The following is a 15,078-nucleotide window of genomic DNA, read 5'->3' as shown; positions in this document are numbered from 1 at the left end:
CTTTATCAATTATAAAACTGACCTTATTTGACACAGGAACCTTTCACTCCAGGATACATTGCGTAACTCTAGCACCAGTATCTTTAGCAGCACCTTGTATTACTACATCTACTTAGCTAGGTTGTTATTACCTTGCAGAAGCACTCAGGATAATGCGATTAGAGGTTTAATGTGGGATAAATCCTCTTATGAGTGTACTAACCAGAAACCTTGCAGCCAAAACAGTGCCATTTGACAGAAGACCTCTTTGGGGAAAGAGGTTTGGTTCAACAACGTGCGTTTTGTGTCTGCTCGCTTTTTTGTCAGGCTGAACTGGCAAAAAATGGCAAAGACTCTCGTTCTGGTTGCATCTCTGCTAATTTTGGGAAATGTTTTCTTTAGCCATGCCTCCTTTTCCCCCAGTGTCATCGTAGACATAGCAACAATCATCTTGAACAATTACTGCTCACCAGAGAAGCTGGTGGGGATGAAGGAGGCAATCGAAGCAGCCAGCAGCAACACGGGTATTCTCAACATGCCAGATGCCGAAACTCTGGCGAATGTCCTCAGCAGTGGGGTTCAGCACACAGTCAGTGACCCACGCCTGAAGGTCTCCTATGAGCCAAACTACGCTCCTGCAGTTCCCCCAAAGTTGCCTCCCCTGCCCCCTGAGCAGCTCATCGCAGTCATCCAGAACTCCATGAAGCTTGATATCCTGGAGGGCAACATTGGCTATCTGAGGATTGATCACATCCTTGGAGAAGAGGCAGCTGAAAAGGTTGGTCCTTTGCTTCTAGACCTTGTCTGGAGTAAAATCTTGCCTACATCTGCCCTGATCTTTGACTTGCGCTACACTGGCAGTGGGGAAGTCACTGGGATCCCCTACATTGTGTCTTACTTCACCGAAGCTGAGCCTCTGATTCACATTGACAGCATTTATGACCGTCCCTCGAACACCACCACTCCATTTTTTACTATGCCGGATCTGCTTGGGCAGAGATATGGTGCAACTAAAGCCATCATTGTCCTAACCAGCAAAAACACCAAGGGCATTGCCGAAGATGTTGCCTACTGTCTTCAGAATCTGAAAAGGGCCACCATTGTTGGTGAGAAGACAGCGGGAGGCTCGGTGAAAACTGATAAATTTAAAGCTGGTGATTCTGACTTCTATGTCACTGTACCAACTGCTAAGTCTATCAACCCCGTTACTGGCTCCACTTGGGAGGTCACAGGTGTCACCCCAGATGTGGAGGTAAATGCTGAGGATGCCCTTGCTACCGCTATCAAGATCATCAACCTCCGTGCCCAAGTTCCAGCAATCATTGAGGGATCAGCAACCCTGATCGCTGACAACTATGCCTTTGAAAATATTGGGTCAGATGTTGCAGCAAAGCTCAAAGAGCAGCTGGAAAGTGGCACGTACAATATGGTTGTCTCCAAGCAGAGTTTGGAATCGAAGTTGTCTGCTGATCTGCAGACCCTTTCTGGGGACAAGAGCCTGAAGACCACCAGCAACACTCCAGCCCTACCACCTATGGTAAGACACTCAGACTTGAGGTTGTTATTTTGTTTCAGTTTGATGGACAAAAGTTCCTGTTAAGCAAATGAACTGGTGAGCTATTTAAAATATAATGCAAAATATTGGTCACAATTATGATACATGTTAAGTTGGTGCCTGTTGATTTCCACAGGATTATACCCCAGAAATGTACATTGAACTGATCAAAGTCTCCTTCCATACTGACGTATTTGAAAACAACATCGGCTATCTGCGTTTTGACATGTTTGGAGACTTTGAGGAGGTGAAGCCTATTGCCCAGGTTATTGTTGAACATGTCTGGAACAAAGTTCTCAACACTAATGCTTTGATCGTTGACCTCAGGTGAGTAATATTACTCGACATGACAGTCCAAGTTTCTATTAAAAACGTTCCTTGTGTCTACATCAGTCATTAAAGCTGCTATAGCTCAACAGTCTAGCTCTTAATAAAGTGCATTTGATCATTATTGAAGAATGTAGAATGCTTTTTCCTCAAATCGTCAGGTTGATGTCCAGAGATAGCCTAATGTGGGTTGACATCCATCAATAAAAAGAAATCACAAATGACCATTAAATTTAACTAAGAATCAAACCTTTCCATGAATGAATTTGCAGGAACAATCTTGGGGGGCCAACAACAGCTATCGCAGGCTTCTGTTCCTACTTTTTTGACGCGGACAAGCAGATTGTGTTGGACAAGCTTTACGACAGATCATCTGGAACCATCACAGAGCTCCAAACTCTGCAGGAACTCACCGGTAGTTAAAAAAAATCCAGTCTGTGTATTTTTTTGAATATGTGCAATAGATTTCAGTAGAAGACAGATGTTTCAATAAGAATCTGGTAAAGATTCAAAACCAGAGCTGAAACGAGACGTTCATCTGGTATCCAGAAACTTGTCTCCAAATTGTTCCCATTGCTTCATATATATATATTATTTATATATTCATTTATTTATATATATATTTATATTTGCAAGTCTGATGAAACAGTGATACGCAGATTTATGAACAGACAAAAAGGCACCTTTGCTTTTTAATACGAACAGACCAGCTGGCCCTGTGCTGGAGGTTGTAATGCTTTCTGAATTTAATACCAGTCTTTCAAAGTTATCTGCAGGGCAGCTGTGGTTAGAATATATCAAACTATTTTCTCATCTGTACCCTCACCTGGAACCCCACGATATAATCCAGCCTCTCTGGCATACAGTTATCCATATCCCTTTTCTACCAGCTTGTTATCATGCTCAAACTTAATCCTTTCCATTATTCAGAAATAACTTACTTCCCTTGTTTACTTGACTTTCAGCCATATCTCTATCTACCTTTCTCCTATTCAGGTGTACGGTATGGCTCCAAGAAAAGCGTAATCATCCTGACCAGTGGAGCTACTGCTGGTGCTGCAGAAGAGTTTGTTTACATCATGAAGAAGCTGGGCCGCGCCATGATCATTGGCGAAACTACAGCTGGGGCGTCCCACCCACCCAAGACCTTCCAGGTCGGCGAGACCGATATCTTCCTCAGCATCCCCACTGTTCACTCCGACAATTCTGCAGGGCCAGCCTGGGAGGGAGCCGGCATTGCACCTCACATTCCCGTCCCAGCTGATGCTGCCCTCGACACCGCCAAAGGCATATTCAACAAGCACCGTTAAAGAAACCAAGTCCTGAACAAAGTCATGGGGGACACAATCACCTCTTTGTTTTGGCAGCCAAATAATCTCAAGAGTCTAGACTTGTTTAAGAAGTGAACAACGTAGGTTTTATGTAAAAAATAAAGTATAATCTGTTGCTCATAACTAAGCCTTTTTAGTCTGTTCTTAAAGTAGAGGAAAGTTTTCTGTAGTTTTCATTTCTGTCAAATATTACTGTGCTGAGGTGGTTGAGAATGAATGGCTCTCAAAAGCCTATGCAGTTCTTTGTGAAGTTAGTGTTTGTCAAAGACGTCTGGAAAAAACATCAACAAAACTTTGCAAAATTATAATTAGGAGCTCTGTATAATAATCAATTTGTTACTCTGATGAAGAAACTATCACATGTGATGTTCTTACTGTGGATACAACATGCATCGTTTTTCCACTATGTAGTGAACTTCGTGCCATGTGAACATTTCTGGGTTTTATCAGACACAATAAAAAACAAACTGAAATATATGACGGAGAGTGTTGTGCTCATTTTTTAAAGCATGGTAAAATGGTAAATGGCCTGTATTTATATAGCGCTTTTCTAGTCCCTAAGGACCCCAAAGCGCTTTACATATCCAGTCATCCACCCATTCACACACTGGTGATAGCAAGCTACATTGTAGCCACAGCCACCCTGGGGCGCACTGACAGAGGCGAGGCTGCCGGACACTGGCGCCACCAGGCCCTCTGACCACCACCAGTAGGCAACGGGTGAAGTGTCTTGCCCAAGGACACAACGACCGAGACTGTCCAAGCTGGGGCTCGAACCGGCAACCTTCCGATTACAAGGCGAACCCCCAACTCTTGAGCCACGATCGCCCCTTGGATAGCATGACATAAGATAAAATGTTTTTTCATCACTACAAAAGTTATTTCATTATTTTAACAGTATATTTGGTTTATTTTTGTATAAAATGCAAGATTTACAGATTAAGGGAGAAAGAAGACTTTACTTGATGTGCAGATGGTGTTCAGTAGGTAGAGTGGTGGCTCCATGATCGGAAGGTCGGGGGTTCGAATCCAGTGAACGGCTACCCCGAGGTACCCCTGAGCAAGGTACCGTCCCTACACACTGCTCCCGGGCGCTTGATTGGTGGCTGCCCACTGCTTCACTGAGTGAATGGGTTAACTGCAGAGAGGAATTTCCCCACGGGGATCAATAAAGTATACATTACATGATGTTTAGCTCTGCAGAGCAATGCACATTTAGTTCAAGGGATGATGTGCAGTTTTTCAGATGGTGTGTTTTTTTTCTTCAGTGATATTTCAGTTGGGAAGATTACACCATGTTATGTGAGAAACTGAAGAACTATGTTTGCCTTGGATAGATAAGTGAGCACATGTTTTGAGCCTGGGGCCACGGGATTAATGGAAAAAAGGGAGAGTGTCCAAGTGATGCAACAAGGCTGCTGTTTACTTTTCAGGAATCTATTTTTCTGCCTGGTTTTTGTACAAGTGACAGCATAATAGATCACAGCAAATATGGCTTTGGAAGAGGAAATATGAAAAGAGACAGAAAACTAGGACTTTTTCCTGGCAATTACTACAAAAATCAGTGTAGAAAGTAAGCTGAAAGAACAAAACAACTAGATTCGATTTTGTCGGATTTTGTTAGCTGCACTCAGCCTGAGCTGTCCTTCTGATGTACTCATTTCGAACTCTGTCCATTCTGGTCATTCTTAGCATCTCCAGCTTGGCCTCGTGTATTTTGGACAGCACCACCATCATCAAACCAGACATCATAGCAGGTGTACCATCCATCTTGTAAATCTTGCCGTCCACTCTTACTGCTATCCTCCTGTCGCAAATCACTCGTGACACTTGTTTTGACCCACTCCACCCTGCCTGCATGCTCTTCTTCACTTCTCTCATGCACTGTCAGTTGATTTGGATAGTTGATCCCAGGTATTTCCACTCATCTACCTTCACTAACTCTACTCCTTTCAGCTTCACAGTTACATCTCTCTTCCTGTTTTCTGTCCTGTTTCTATTAACTGTCATTTCTCATTTCTTTCAGGTGTTATTTGTTCAAGATGTTATCAGGGTAGCAGCTGATTTTGTCAGTCTTTCCTGGCATACACTTTTGTGTGTCAAAAACCCTTTGGTCATATTGGTATTTTGGAGCAACAAATGACCATATTTGATCATAGAGTGAATGATTACCTATTAGCTAATGAAAGCTCAGATGACAAGATGCATTCAAGCTCCAAAACTCAAAGAAAAGCTAAACAGGTTATTTATTCAAAACAAACCAAACCAAAGCAAAACACACATTTAAAAATAGGACGCCATAATTTCTAATTAAGTCATCATTTAAGTGTATTCATGGCTGTTCAAAATAATCGTACACCTATTTCTAAAAACATATTTTAGAAGAAAGAGATTACCTCATGTGATTGATGTATGGCAGCACTCACACTTCATGTGAGGGTTTGCTTTACTCTTTAAATGTGCCCTTCACCATATCTGCCACACTCATTACAGTCTTTGCTTCACTGAGTTGTAATTACAGTGGATATTGCTGCTTATAGTTAACCATCAGCAGCATGCTGAAAGTAAACGAACAAATGAGGACAAAGTGCTAAAATGCTAGGCTCGATAAATAAACGCGCTGGTGTGGCTTGAGGACGCAGTGCCACAGTGAAGTTCATATACCTTGTATAATTGTAATGATATAAATTGTTGTCACCCATGCGCCGGTCTGCCACGTGAGGGAGGCGCAAAATGGGATCTTGAGCCATTTTTTTCTTCTTTTTTTTTCTTTTTGCCTCCCTTCCTCTCTCCTCCTCAAGATGAAATTTGAAACCTGGGCCATTTCAGCCAAGTCTGTCCCCCGGGCTCTCAGTTCCTCCGGCTTCAAACACAGCTCTGCATCACCCAGCTCCATTTGGCTTCTTTAGAACTAAATCACTTTTGACACACTGACAGGAAAATATTATCCGTTTTTACGAACCACCCATTCAATTAACTTTTTATTTTTTGCAGGTTTTTTTTTCTTTTCTCTTTCTTTTTTTTGCCTGTCAGTTGCATGTGGATTCAAAACTATCCGAAAAAGAGCCTGAAGACCACCAGCATTAAAAAAAATAAATAAACCTCTCTGAGTCAAAACACTTCTCCTGCTGCAATCAGGCCGGGATGCGGGTGGTCCTGATTGTACACTGGTCTCAAAATAGTTGAATCATCACCGGCATCCTTTCTTTTGTCTCGGTAGCATCCCTGTCTCTCCACTTATATTGTTTGTGGGATGTAAAGACCCGCTGAAGTACTTTGGCTTGTTTTGGCATTTTTTCCCCCTCTCCATAAAGGAATTACGCTGTTTCGCCGGGAGGAGAGATTATGGCAAGATTTTTGTTGAACATAAGTCTCGTTTTGGTTTTGTTCGGATTATTTTTGCTCTCTTTTCCATCTGCAAGAGCCGAGCCGGGGTTGCTGGATGAAGAGGAGGAGGAGAGCTCCTGCCAGGGTGCTTTTGACCTGTACTTCGTGCTTGATAAGTAAGTGGAGGTTGTTAGCAATACACCACAAATAAGCTAACTTTTTGTTGTTGTCAGAGGTTTTTTATTATTATTATTATATTTTAATATTCTTTTGAAGCATGTCATTCTCAAAGTGTGAACAAACTAGCCGCCGCTGTTTTAAGGAAAGGGGAATGATAGAAAAGTTTAACTTTTGACATAAAAAAAAGACTGAAAAAAGAAAAAAAAGTCGGGCTCGAGAGCTTGCAGCCGATTAGCATCTGCGCGTGTGTGCGCGCGCGTGATGACGTTGGAGAGGAGGCTGACTGTCAGAGTTCAGGCTGCTGAATAAGCGAAAACACCGAGTGGGGTTTTGGAAGCAAATCCCGCGATATATGTTGGCTTAAATTGTTTAACCCTCGTCTTCTATATCTGGCAATTCGTTTTTATAAAGAAATACAACTTTTTAAGCAGTTTCCTTTATTCCCATCCATTCCGAAGGGATTTTTTTTAATGTGACTGCTCACCGTTCGCTCTTTCATTTCCACTCTGTACGCCCACATAGGAAAAATGTTGTGGTTAAGTGACATCTTTGAACTGGACTTCAACAGCTGGAGAGAAAATAAAATGTCAGAGAAACTTCTGGAGTGCCTGCCCTCTCTCCTGCTCGCTATTTTCTAACATGTCATTTTTTCTGCATTTACTTTGAAGACATGAACATGACTGTGATTCAGTTATATTCAGTTTATTTTAGAGCACAAATGGTACAAATGTTGTGGAGAATCTGTTTAAAGCAGTGATGCTGCTCTCATGTTTTGACTGCCAGCAGTTATCTTGAGATAATCTTACTATGATTAAAAAACATTTAACCAGCAGCACCTACAATCTAATTTGCGAACATGAACCAGTGCCAGAAATGGGAGGGGAAAGAAGAGGAGACAGGAAACAACAACATTTATGGATAATGTGGTATTAATTTGGTGAAGGAAATGTTGCACACAGCACCTTTTTTTTTTTTGGTGGGGAGGGGGGGCTTCATGGGGTATTTAAAGCATCTCCGTTGCCATTGGCTTTTTCCAGAGGGGAAAAAAAGACTCCATATGTAAAGACGGTAAAAGGGTCTTCCTATGTCCATTGAAGTTTACAGAATCTTAGTAAGGCTTAGTTTTTTCCTGGAACTCAGTCCCAAGAAAACACATGCAAAGACACACACATACACACACACGCAAAACACAGGACTGCTTCCCAGATGTGGACGGCTGTGTTTGTCTTGTGCTGTGAGGTAAACACTGACACATGCTGCAAATAAAGAATCTGCTCATTTTTTCTGTGTGTCTGATGCTATTGTTAGCACTCTTGCGTGCTGCGGTGCCCACTCCAAGGTTGACTAACAAGTCATCATTTGCGGACTTCAAACGAGAGGAAGCTCATTAGAGACCGGTGTCGGCCTCCTACAGCCGTCGCTCACCACCGATCCCTGAGGCCTCAGCTGGCTTTATGAGACACAGTCTCAACCCTGTGCCCTGGTTTATCTTAATGAAAGGTGAAATCATTTAGCTTATTAATACATAAGCGCTGTAGTCATTCTCGTTTTTTTAAATATGTGAGGCAACACTGGGTGCAAAGTTGTGTGTTTCATTCTTTTTGAAGTGTTAAGTTGCTTTATAGTAAGATCAAGCCAGATTCACAGATTTCAACTCTGTTGTTTTTCACTTTTTAAAGATCAGTTTTAAAGCTTAAAGCTGTGCTAGTGGAGCTCTGAGGCTCTAGTTAAGCAGAGCCATACTTTGAGTTAAATCCTCACACACATGTTGGTGTTTAGCAAGTAAATGTTAGTGTTTATACCCTAAACACACAGTACAGTTTAGGTTCTTCTGTTTCAGTCCTCACCATCGTGATGGACAGACTAACCACCTGATCGATCGACTGCAGATCAAATTGGTAGTTTGTAGAAAATTCGATGGATCAGTTTAAATGTAGAAAAAGGGATGCATGCTGTAAGTGGAGTTTATTGCAGCCTTGAGCATATGATGTCATGTGATGGCTCAAAGTTGTGAGACGCTACTTGTTTAGACATCTGGGTAGCTGCACTCTGATGACAAGGTGGCTAATGGCTGCATGGCAGTCTGCTGAATTTGAAACATCTGGGACAGTGTTTGGAAAAAGTGGTTGCTGTAGCAATATACGTTATTTTAAAATGGTATGTGCCATGAAGATCTGTATGTGAAATTCTCTAGGAGCGTCCAGTCACAGCCTGAAATCCAGTAAATATAGATGTTGGGTCTCATTTTAAGCCCCCAAACCACACACATCTAAGTTCTACTTTAATACACAGGCCATTACATCTAATATAATACAGATGGTTGTGTAAATGGATGCCTTCCAACACATATGGTGGTAAGATTTACAGTATACATATGTAGAAAACAAAGGGTGTCCAGATAAAATGTTATGAAAGAAGAGTACTCGCTGACAAAAACTAAAAATTGTGTTAGTAAATAAAAGTTAATAAAAAAAGGGTTTTAGGCACAGTAACCATCCATAGTTAATAATGTGACATCATATGCCTTTGTTGTGGTGTATTGTTTATGGTCCTCAAGTTAACACAGTAACAAGACTAAGAAGTGTACGAGCAGCTCTGCGAGGCTGTGCTGTAAGCATGCTGACATGCTGCCAAAACGCAACATGTTTTTATCAGCTATTAGCAAAAAAAAAGAAGAAGTTTAATGAAATAAAGGTCAGCGATATGGCATCATCAAACTCGTGCTAATTCCACAGAAGTCAGTGTATTAATCTTCGTTCGTCTCTATACTGGGCCCCTGGCTGTGGACAGCCAACCCTGGGCTGTTCGTGGCACAGTCATTTTCTAAGTAAACTGCGCATGTACACTACCAGTCAAAAGTTTGGGCACACCTTCTCATTTTATGGTTTTTCTTTATTTTCAAGACTATTTACATTGCAGATTCTCACTGAAGGCATCAAAACTATGAATTAATACATATGGAATTATGTAGTAAACAGAAAAGTGAAATAACCCAAAATATGTTTTATATATGGTAAATGGCCTGCATTTGTATAGCGCTTTTCTAGTCCATAGGACCCCAAAGCGCTTTACACTACATTCAGTCATTCACCCATTCACACACTGGTGATAGCAAGCTACATTGTAGCCACAGCTGCCCTGGGGCGCACTGACAGAGGCGAGGCTGCCGGACACTGGCGCCACCGGGCCCTCTGACCACCACCAGTAGGCAAACATGGGGTTAGTATCTTGCCCAAGGATATTTGGCATGCAGCCAGGATGCAGCCTGGGATCAAACCACCGACCTTCTGATTAGTGGCTGACCTGCTCTGCCACCTGAGCTACAGCCACCCCAATATTAGATTCTTCAAAGTAGCTACCCTCTTTGCAAACTCTTGGCATTCCCTTGATGAACTTCATGAGGTCGTCACCTTAAATGGTTTTCCAACAGTCTTCAAGAGTTCCCAGAGATGCTGAGCACTTGTTGGTGCTTTTGCCTTCACTCTGTGGTCCATCTCATCCCAAACCATCTCGATTGGGTTTAGGTCAGGTGACTCTGGAGGCCAGGCCACCTGGCACAGCACTCCAGGACTCTCCTTCTTGGTCAAATAGCCCTTAAACTGCCTTGGATAATAATAAAGGATTTAGATTTAGGCTTTTGAATAGCAATAAATCTCATAGGATGATAGGGTCCCAAGACCAATACTAACATGCCCTGACCTACAGACTTAGGCTTACAAACAGCGTGCAAACTAAACTAAACCAGCCAACAGATGATGTCCCGACTTTCCAAACAGGACGTTATGAATTTATCATTTAAGTTAGCTTGGTGCACTGTGCATGATGTTCCTAAAATCATGAAGCCTTTTAACCTCTGTGATAATATGTTGCATATCTTTAAGTCCTATATAGCTGCGGGTTTGCATACTTTTTGCATTTGCTGATTCAGACCGGGTGGGTCGCAGCTTGCTGTTTTATATGGAACACATTGCCTGAGGAATGGTTTTGGGTGTGTTCATAGCAGATAAAGGAATTCACATATAGGGTACATGTTAATGTTCAACCTCAAAATGAAGTTTGCATTTCTTTTGATGGGTGGGTGCAGATTCAAATATGGTAAATCAACAGTATCCGGTGATTGAATTTATGCAAAAATGCATTACAACAGTGTTATGCAGTACTAGTCCTTTTTTCCACATCCTCTTTACATTTTACAGTATTACTTTTATTGACTACAGATGGGGAAACACATTATTCAGTTTATTAATTGTGTTAAAAAAATAACAGTTTATCTGTTATTTTCTCATCAAGTCTTGTCGTTGTTTTTGCAAAATGTTTCTCTTGTCTTTTAATGTAGTCACAAGTTAGCGCTCCGGCTGGGCGTTGGGTCATGCTTCCGGAATCCAGACGAGTCAGTGGAAAACCTTAAGTGCAGCTGCAGTCTGTGAATACATTTCAAATGTCTGAATACGTTCTCGCTGTGGAATGACACCCGCTCTGTGTTTTGCTGTCTGGGGCTTTTTACAAAATGTTGCTGTGACGTTTACAGCAAGGACAAATGCCTGTTGACATGATATTGTGTTATCTGTCATTCAAGAATTTGGGTTGCAAAAACAAGACTGGGGGAATAAAAAGTAGATATACTGTATCTCATTCTAGCTCTAATATTTGATGCAGAAAGAAGAGCATGCTTTGAAGAATACATAATGTTCATCAGCTTGTTACTTAGTATCAAACCTAACGATTCCTCTCGGTTTTGGAATAGACACGCAGCGTTAGCTCAGCAATCACGCAGTAAAGACTCTGACTTCTGCAGTGGCTGTAAAAGTAGGTTAGTGATTTTAAACAAACAAATCCTTGTTCCCACTCAGTTAAGTTGGTGCGGCATCATTGGCTGCAGGCTGGGGTGGTGTGGGTAGGCCCAGTTGGAATGGTAGATGGACTCCTTAGTGGAGTTTTTTTGTTGTTTGTTTTTTGGGGGGATTGTTTTTTCATCTTCAACACTTTGAACCACGAGAAGAATGTCGCACCACTAAGCTTTAAGGTGTAGGGAGCTTTTTCCCACATGCATGCTGCCCCCTGGTGATTGCATTTAATTTTTATTTGTCTATTTTTTGCATTTGGCAACTGATTGCAAGTTGTTGCAGCAGCCAGCTGGTTGCCCAGAGATGCATGTGTGCAACACTTTCAACCTCTGGGCGACCACTTTCCATCACTAGGCACAGACCAGCTGATTGGAGCCAACCTATTTACAAATTAATCACAGTTCATATCAGACTGACTGCAACCACACTCAAGCAGATTGGAGGTTTATATAATTGCCAATTAATTACTAAACATGGAGAGATTGCCAAAAACTGTGGGAGTAAGCCAGAGAACCCACACTAGACAGTGAAAATATGCAAACTCCACACAGAAAAGTCCCATTCTGGTTTTAAATTCAGGACCTTCTTGCCATGAGGCAACGATGCTAACCACCACACAGCTGTACTTCCCATTCCAGCTGGTTGTATCCAGAATACTTCAGTAGCTGCGTCAATGTTTGCAATGGAATTTGTGTTTTAGAGTTACTTCTTGGAATTTGAGTGTAAATAGTTAATGTGAATGTTCTGTTTAATTTGAATTTCTGTCGAAGCAGATGGCAACATATTTGCAACAGACAGGAACAGATTTGTGGTTTTTTCCAATTTCACATTATTATCACAAACAATTCCGTACTCGACCCCATTCATTAGCAAACTGATAGAAGACGAGATTGCAAGTTTATTGCACATGGTCTTAACAATTTTGGTGATACTGTGGTCGGCAACCACTGTTTTCTCCACTGTGACTGCAACGTTGAGCAATTTTATTATTACCTAGCCAACTGGAGGTAATAGAGCAACCAATGGATGCAACAATAAAATAATTTTTACTTTTTTTCCCTTAATTTAATTTGTTGTTAGGAAATGAAAGCCTTTTCTAGATCATGTATGTTAATGGTCAAATAGCTGTTAAGGTCTGTTTCGGTTTCCACCAGCTCCAAAGCTAATCGTCAAACCCGTCACTAAATTTGTGTGTCAACTGGTGCTATATAGGTACTTTACATCAGGCTTATTGCTTTCTTCGCATGGCTGATGAGAGCAGTGAAGCAAAATAGCCATACACCCAGAGAGGTGAGCTGAGAGATGCTACAACACTTAATAAACTTAATAAAGTGCAGAGCTGTGTGTTAATTATCTGGGTTTGGTGAAAACCTGAAATATTCTCCAAAGCAGCTTTAGACTGGTATTTTCTTACATAATGCTAATCGTGTTGCAGTGTGTCATTTATCCCACTTAACCATTGAAAGCTCTGAGCTTTTCAGCTCATTATACTAATTAGCAAATATTAGCAGTCTATCACTCTAAACTGAAATGGCAAGTATCTCTTACAAAGAGATGACTGAAAAGTAAAAAATCATACGTGTGTCAAGACTGTTCAGTGGATGGAAATAAAAAGAAAGCCAATGAACATAGAAGGTCATAAACGCTTCAAGTTCTTTGTGCTGTTGATGCCGTACCCTGCTTGTTCTGTCTCCTCTACAATGTTTTTCTTCTTGTCTTTCTTCTGCCCTTCCCCTCCTGCTGAACTTTGTGCTTTCGAGATATACACACAGTCTCTGAGTAATTTTCTGCAGGTCCACTCACTGCGAAATCTATCCAGTCAGCAGAAAAAGACATTACTGAGAATGATTAAAGATTTTTTATTCTTCAGGGCTACTCAAACCCATGGGGGACTTCAACCCACAAGTCACAGTGTGTTTAGCATCAGTGACTAGTAATGATGCATAGTACCTCCCTTTGTGCTTTTAGCAATTTTGGAAACTCAAGGTTGCTACAAATAATCATACATATGCATAATGTTGCAGAAGATACGATGTTCCCAATACTGTATAATGCACAATAGCTTGGTCTAAGGGCTGAATGTAAACCTGAATGTAGCACGTATGATGTGACTCAGCTGCAGAGACAAAAGAAAGCAAGACCACCCGATTGTAAATTCAGCAATCTAACCTGAAACTATGCGTCTTAAAACTTTAGAAAAATAGATATTATCTAAATACATATTGTCACATTTGATCTTCTGTATTAACAAGGAAATTGAGTTTACTTCTACTGAAAATCAGATGGAATTGCACCACAAGTAATTTGGATGTTCAAATGCTTCATTCTAGCGTGTCTGAAGCGCTGCTCCCTGAGATCTCACTTTAGTTTGGACAAAGAGCTTAAATGTGTCTCTTACCCGACATTCTTCTTCTTCATTTCCTGTCCTTGCATCTAAAATTATTAGACAAACAATTCAAGAAAACCCCTACAGGTTCCCTACAGGACAACGTAAAAGCAACCATTGCTGCACTTGAGAGCAAAACTGCAAAAGCCACTGTGAAACGGCAGAGGCCCTGTAGCTGTATTTTCATTATAAACCTACACAAAACCTACATTAAACACCTTTTCCTCCATCTGATTTATCTGCAATATGTTCATCAGATCAGTACATTCAATGTTCTTTTAATGTCAAATTATACAGTGTTATGTAATTGGCTGCCACAGTATTTTTCATGTTAAGCTAAGCGTGCTTACTCTTTTTTTTAATGGATTACAGTGTTTTTCCAGGAGTGGTCTTAAATCTGGCAAAACAACTGAAAACTAGCTATTTAGCAACACAGATCTCCAGTCTCTGTAAAACAGAGAACTGCACAGTGACTAAACAGACTGTTTACTTGCTGCTTCGGTCTTCTAGTGGCCATGCTGGCTCAGACAGACCAAAGCAGGTCAGAAACTTGGCCTTGGAGTTGAACTAAATCACTGAACCACTGGCATGTTTTCTTGCACTTTGATATGAGCCAACAGGTTTTTCCCATTATCTCACTCCCACAGTGGAATTGACTGATAAAGCTCTTCATCTTTCCCTTGCTCTGTCCTTCCTTTTCTTTTGCTTCTTTGTTTCTCGGCTCTCAGATGGCTTACAACAAGACACATGGTTTTCATCTCATTAGTACAGAGAAAACGCTGTCACTCGGCTATGACAAGTTGCTATGACACAACTTCACACCGCCGTTGGGCGTCATCACTTAGTCGGCAATCTGTGGCCGGCCCTCACCTTTCTGAACTTTTGCTTTCTGAGTCCAGACCGCACACTGCTAAACTTCGGTGTTCAACTCAGGTCATTAAAATTAGATCAAGGGATTGTGGTGGGAATAAGACACCGTATAAAATGGTGTCATCAAGAATCAGAGAATGAAAAGGACCACTTCCTCTCCCAGCACTGTTTGGACAGGTGAGTGAAACTGCAAGCTAGGCCTCAATCCCATGACTGTAGCCACCTCAGACAATCACAACTGCTCCAAGGCAAACATGAGCCACAGTGGTCCAGAAGCAC

At 41.5% G+C, this 15,078-nt stretch overlaps 2 protein-coding genes across 2 annotated transcripts in view; both read left to right on the top strand.

The window, feature by feature from the left end:
- Positions 1-195: 195 nt before the first annotated feature.
- On the top strand, positions 196-3,669 carry rbp3 (retinol binding protein 3). Its single transcript, XM_086302974.1, has 4 exons — positions 196-1,516; positions 1,671-1,861; positions 2,134-2,276; positions 2,858-3,669. The coding sequence occupies exons 1-4, from the start codon at positions 323-325 to the stop codon at positions 3,169-3,171; spliced, it is 1,842 nt and encodes a 613-aa protein (XP_086159100.1). The 5' UTR covers positions 196-322; the 3' UTR covers positions 3,172-3,669.
- A 2,167-nt stretch (positions 3,670-5,836) lies between these two features.
- antxr1c (ANTXR cell adhesion molecule 1c) overlaps positions 5,837-15,078 on the top strand; it is a 38,980-nt gene continuing 29,738 nt past the window's right edge. The window contains exon 1 of the mRNA XM_086302972.1: positions 5,837-6,695. Coding sequence (XP_086159098.1) covers positions 6,538-6,695 — 158 coding nt within the window. The 5' untranslated portion in view covers positions 5,837-6,537. The remainder of the gene's footprint in view (positions 6,696-15,078) is intronic.

This window comes from Aulonocara sp. 'chitande type north' Nkhata Bay, linkage group LG8, assembly GCF_057382095.1.
Source record: "Aulonocara sp. 'chitande type north' Nkhata Bay isolate Kocher_YH1m ecotype deep benthic linkage group LG8, A_spYH_male_GT1.1, whole genome shotgun sequence".
In the NCBI taxonomy this organism is placed as follows: domain Eukaryota; kingdom Metazoa; phylum Chordata; class Actinopteri; order Cichliformes; family Cichlidae; genus Aulonocara; species Aulonocara sp. 'chitande type north' Nkhata Bay.
The sequence above is the reverse complement of the archived record's forward strand: the minus strand, read 5'-3'. Positions and strand labels throughout refer to the sequence as shown.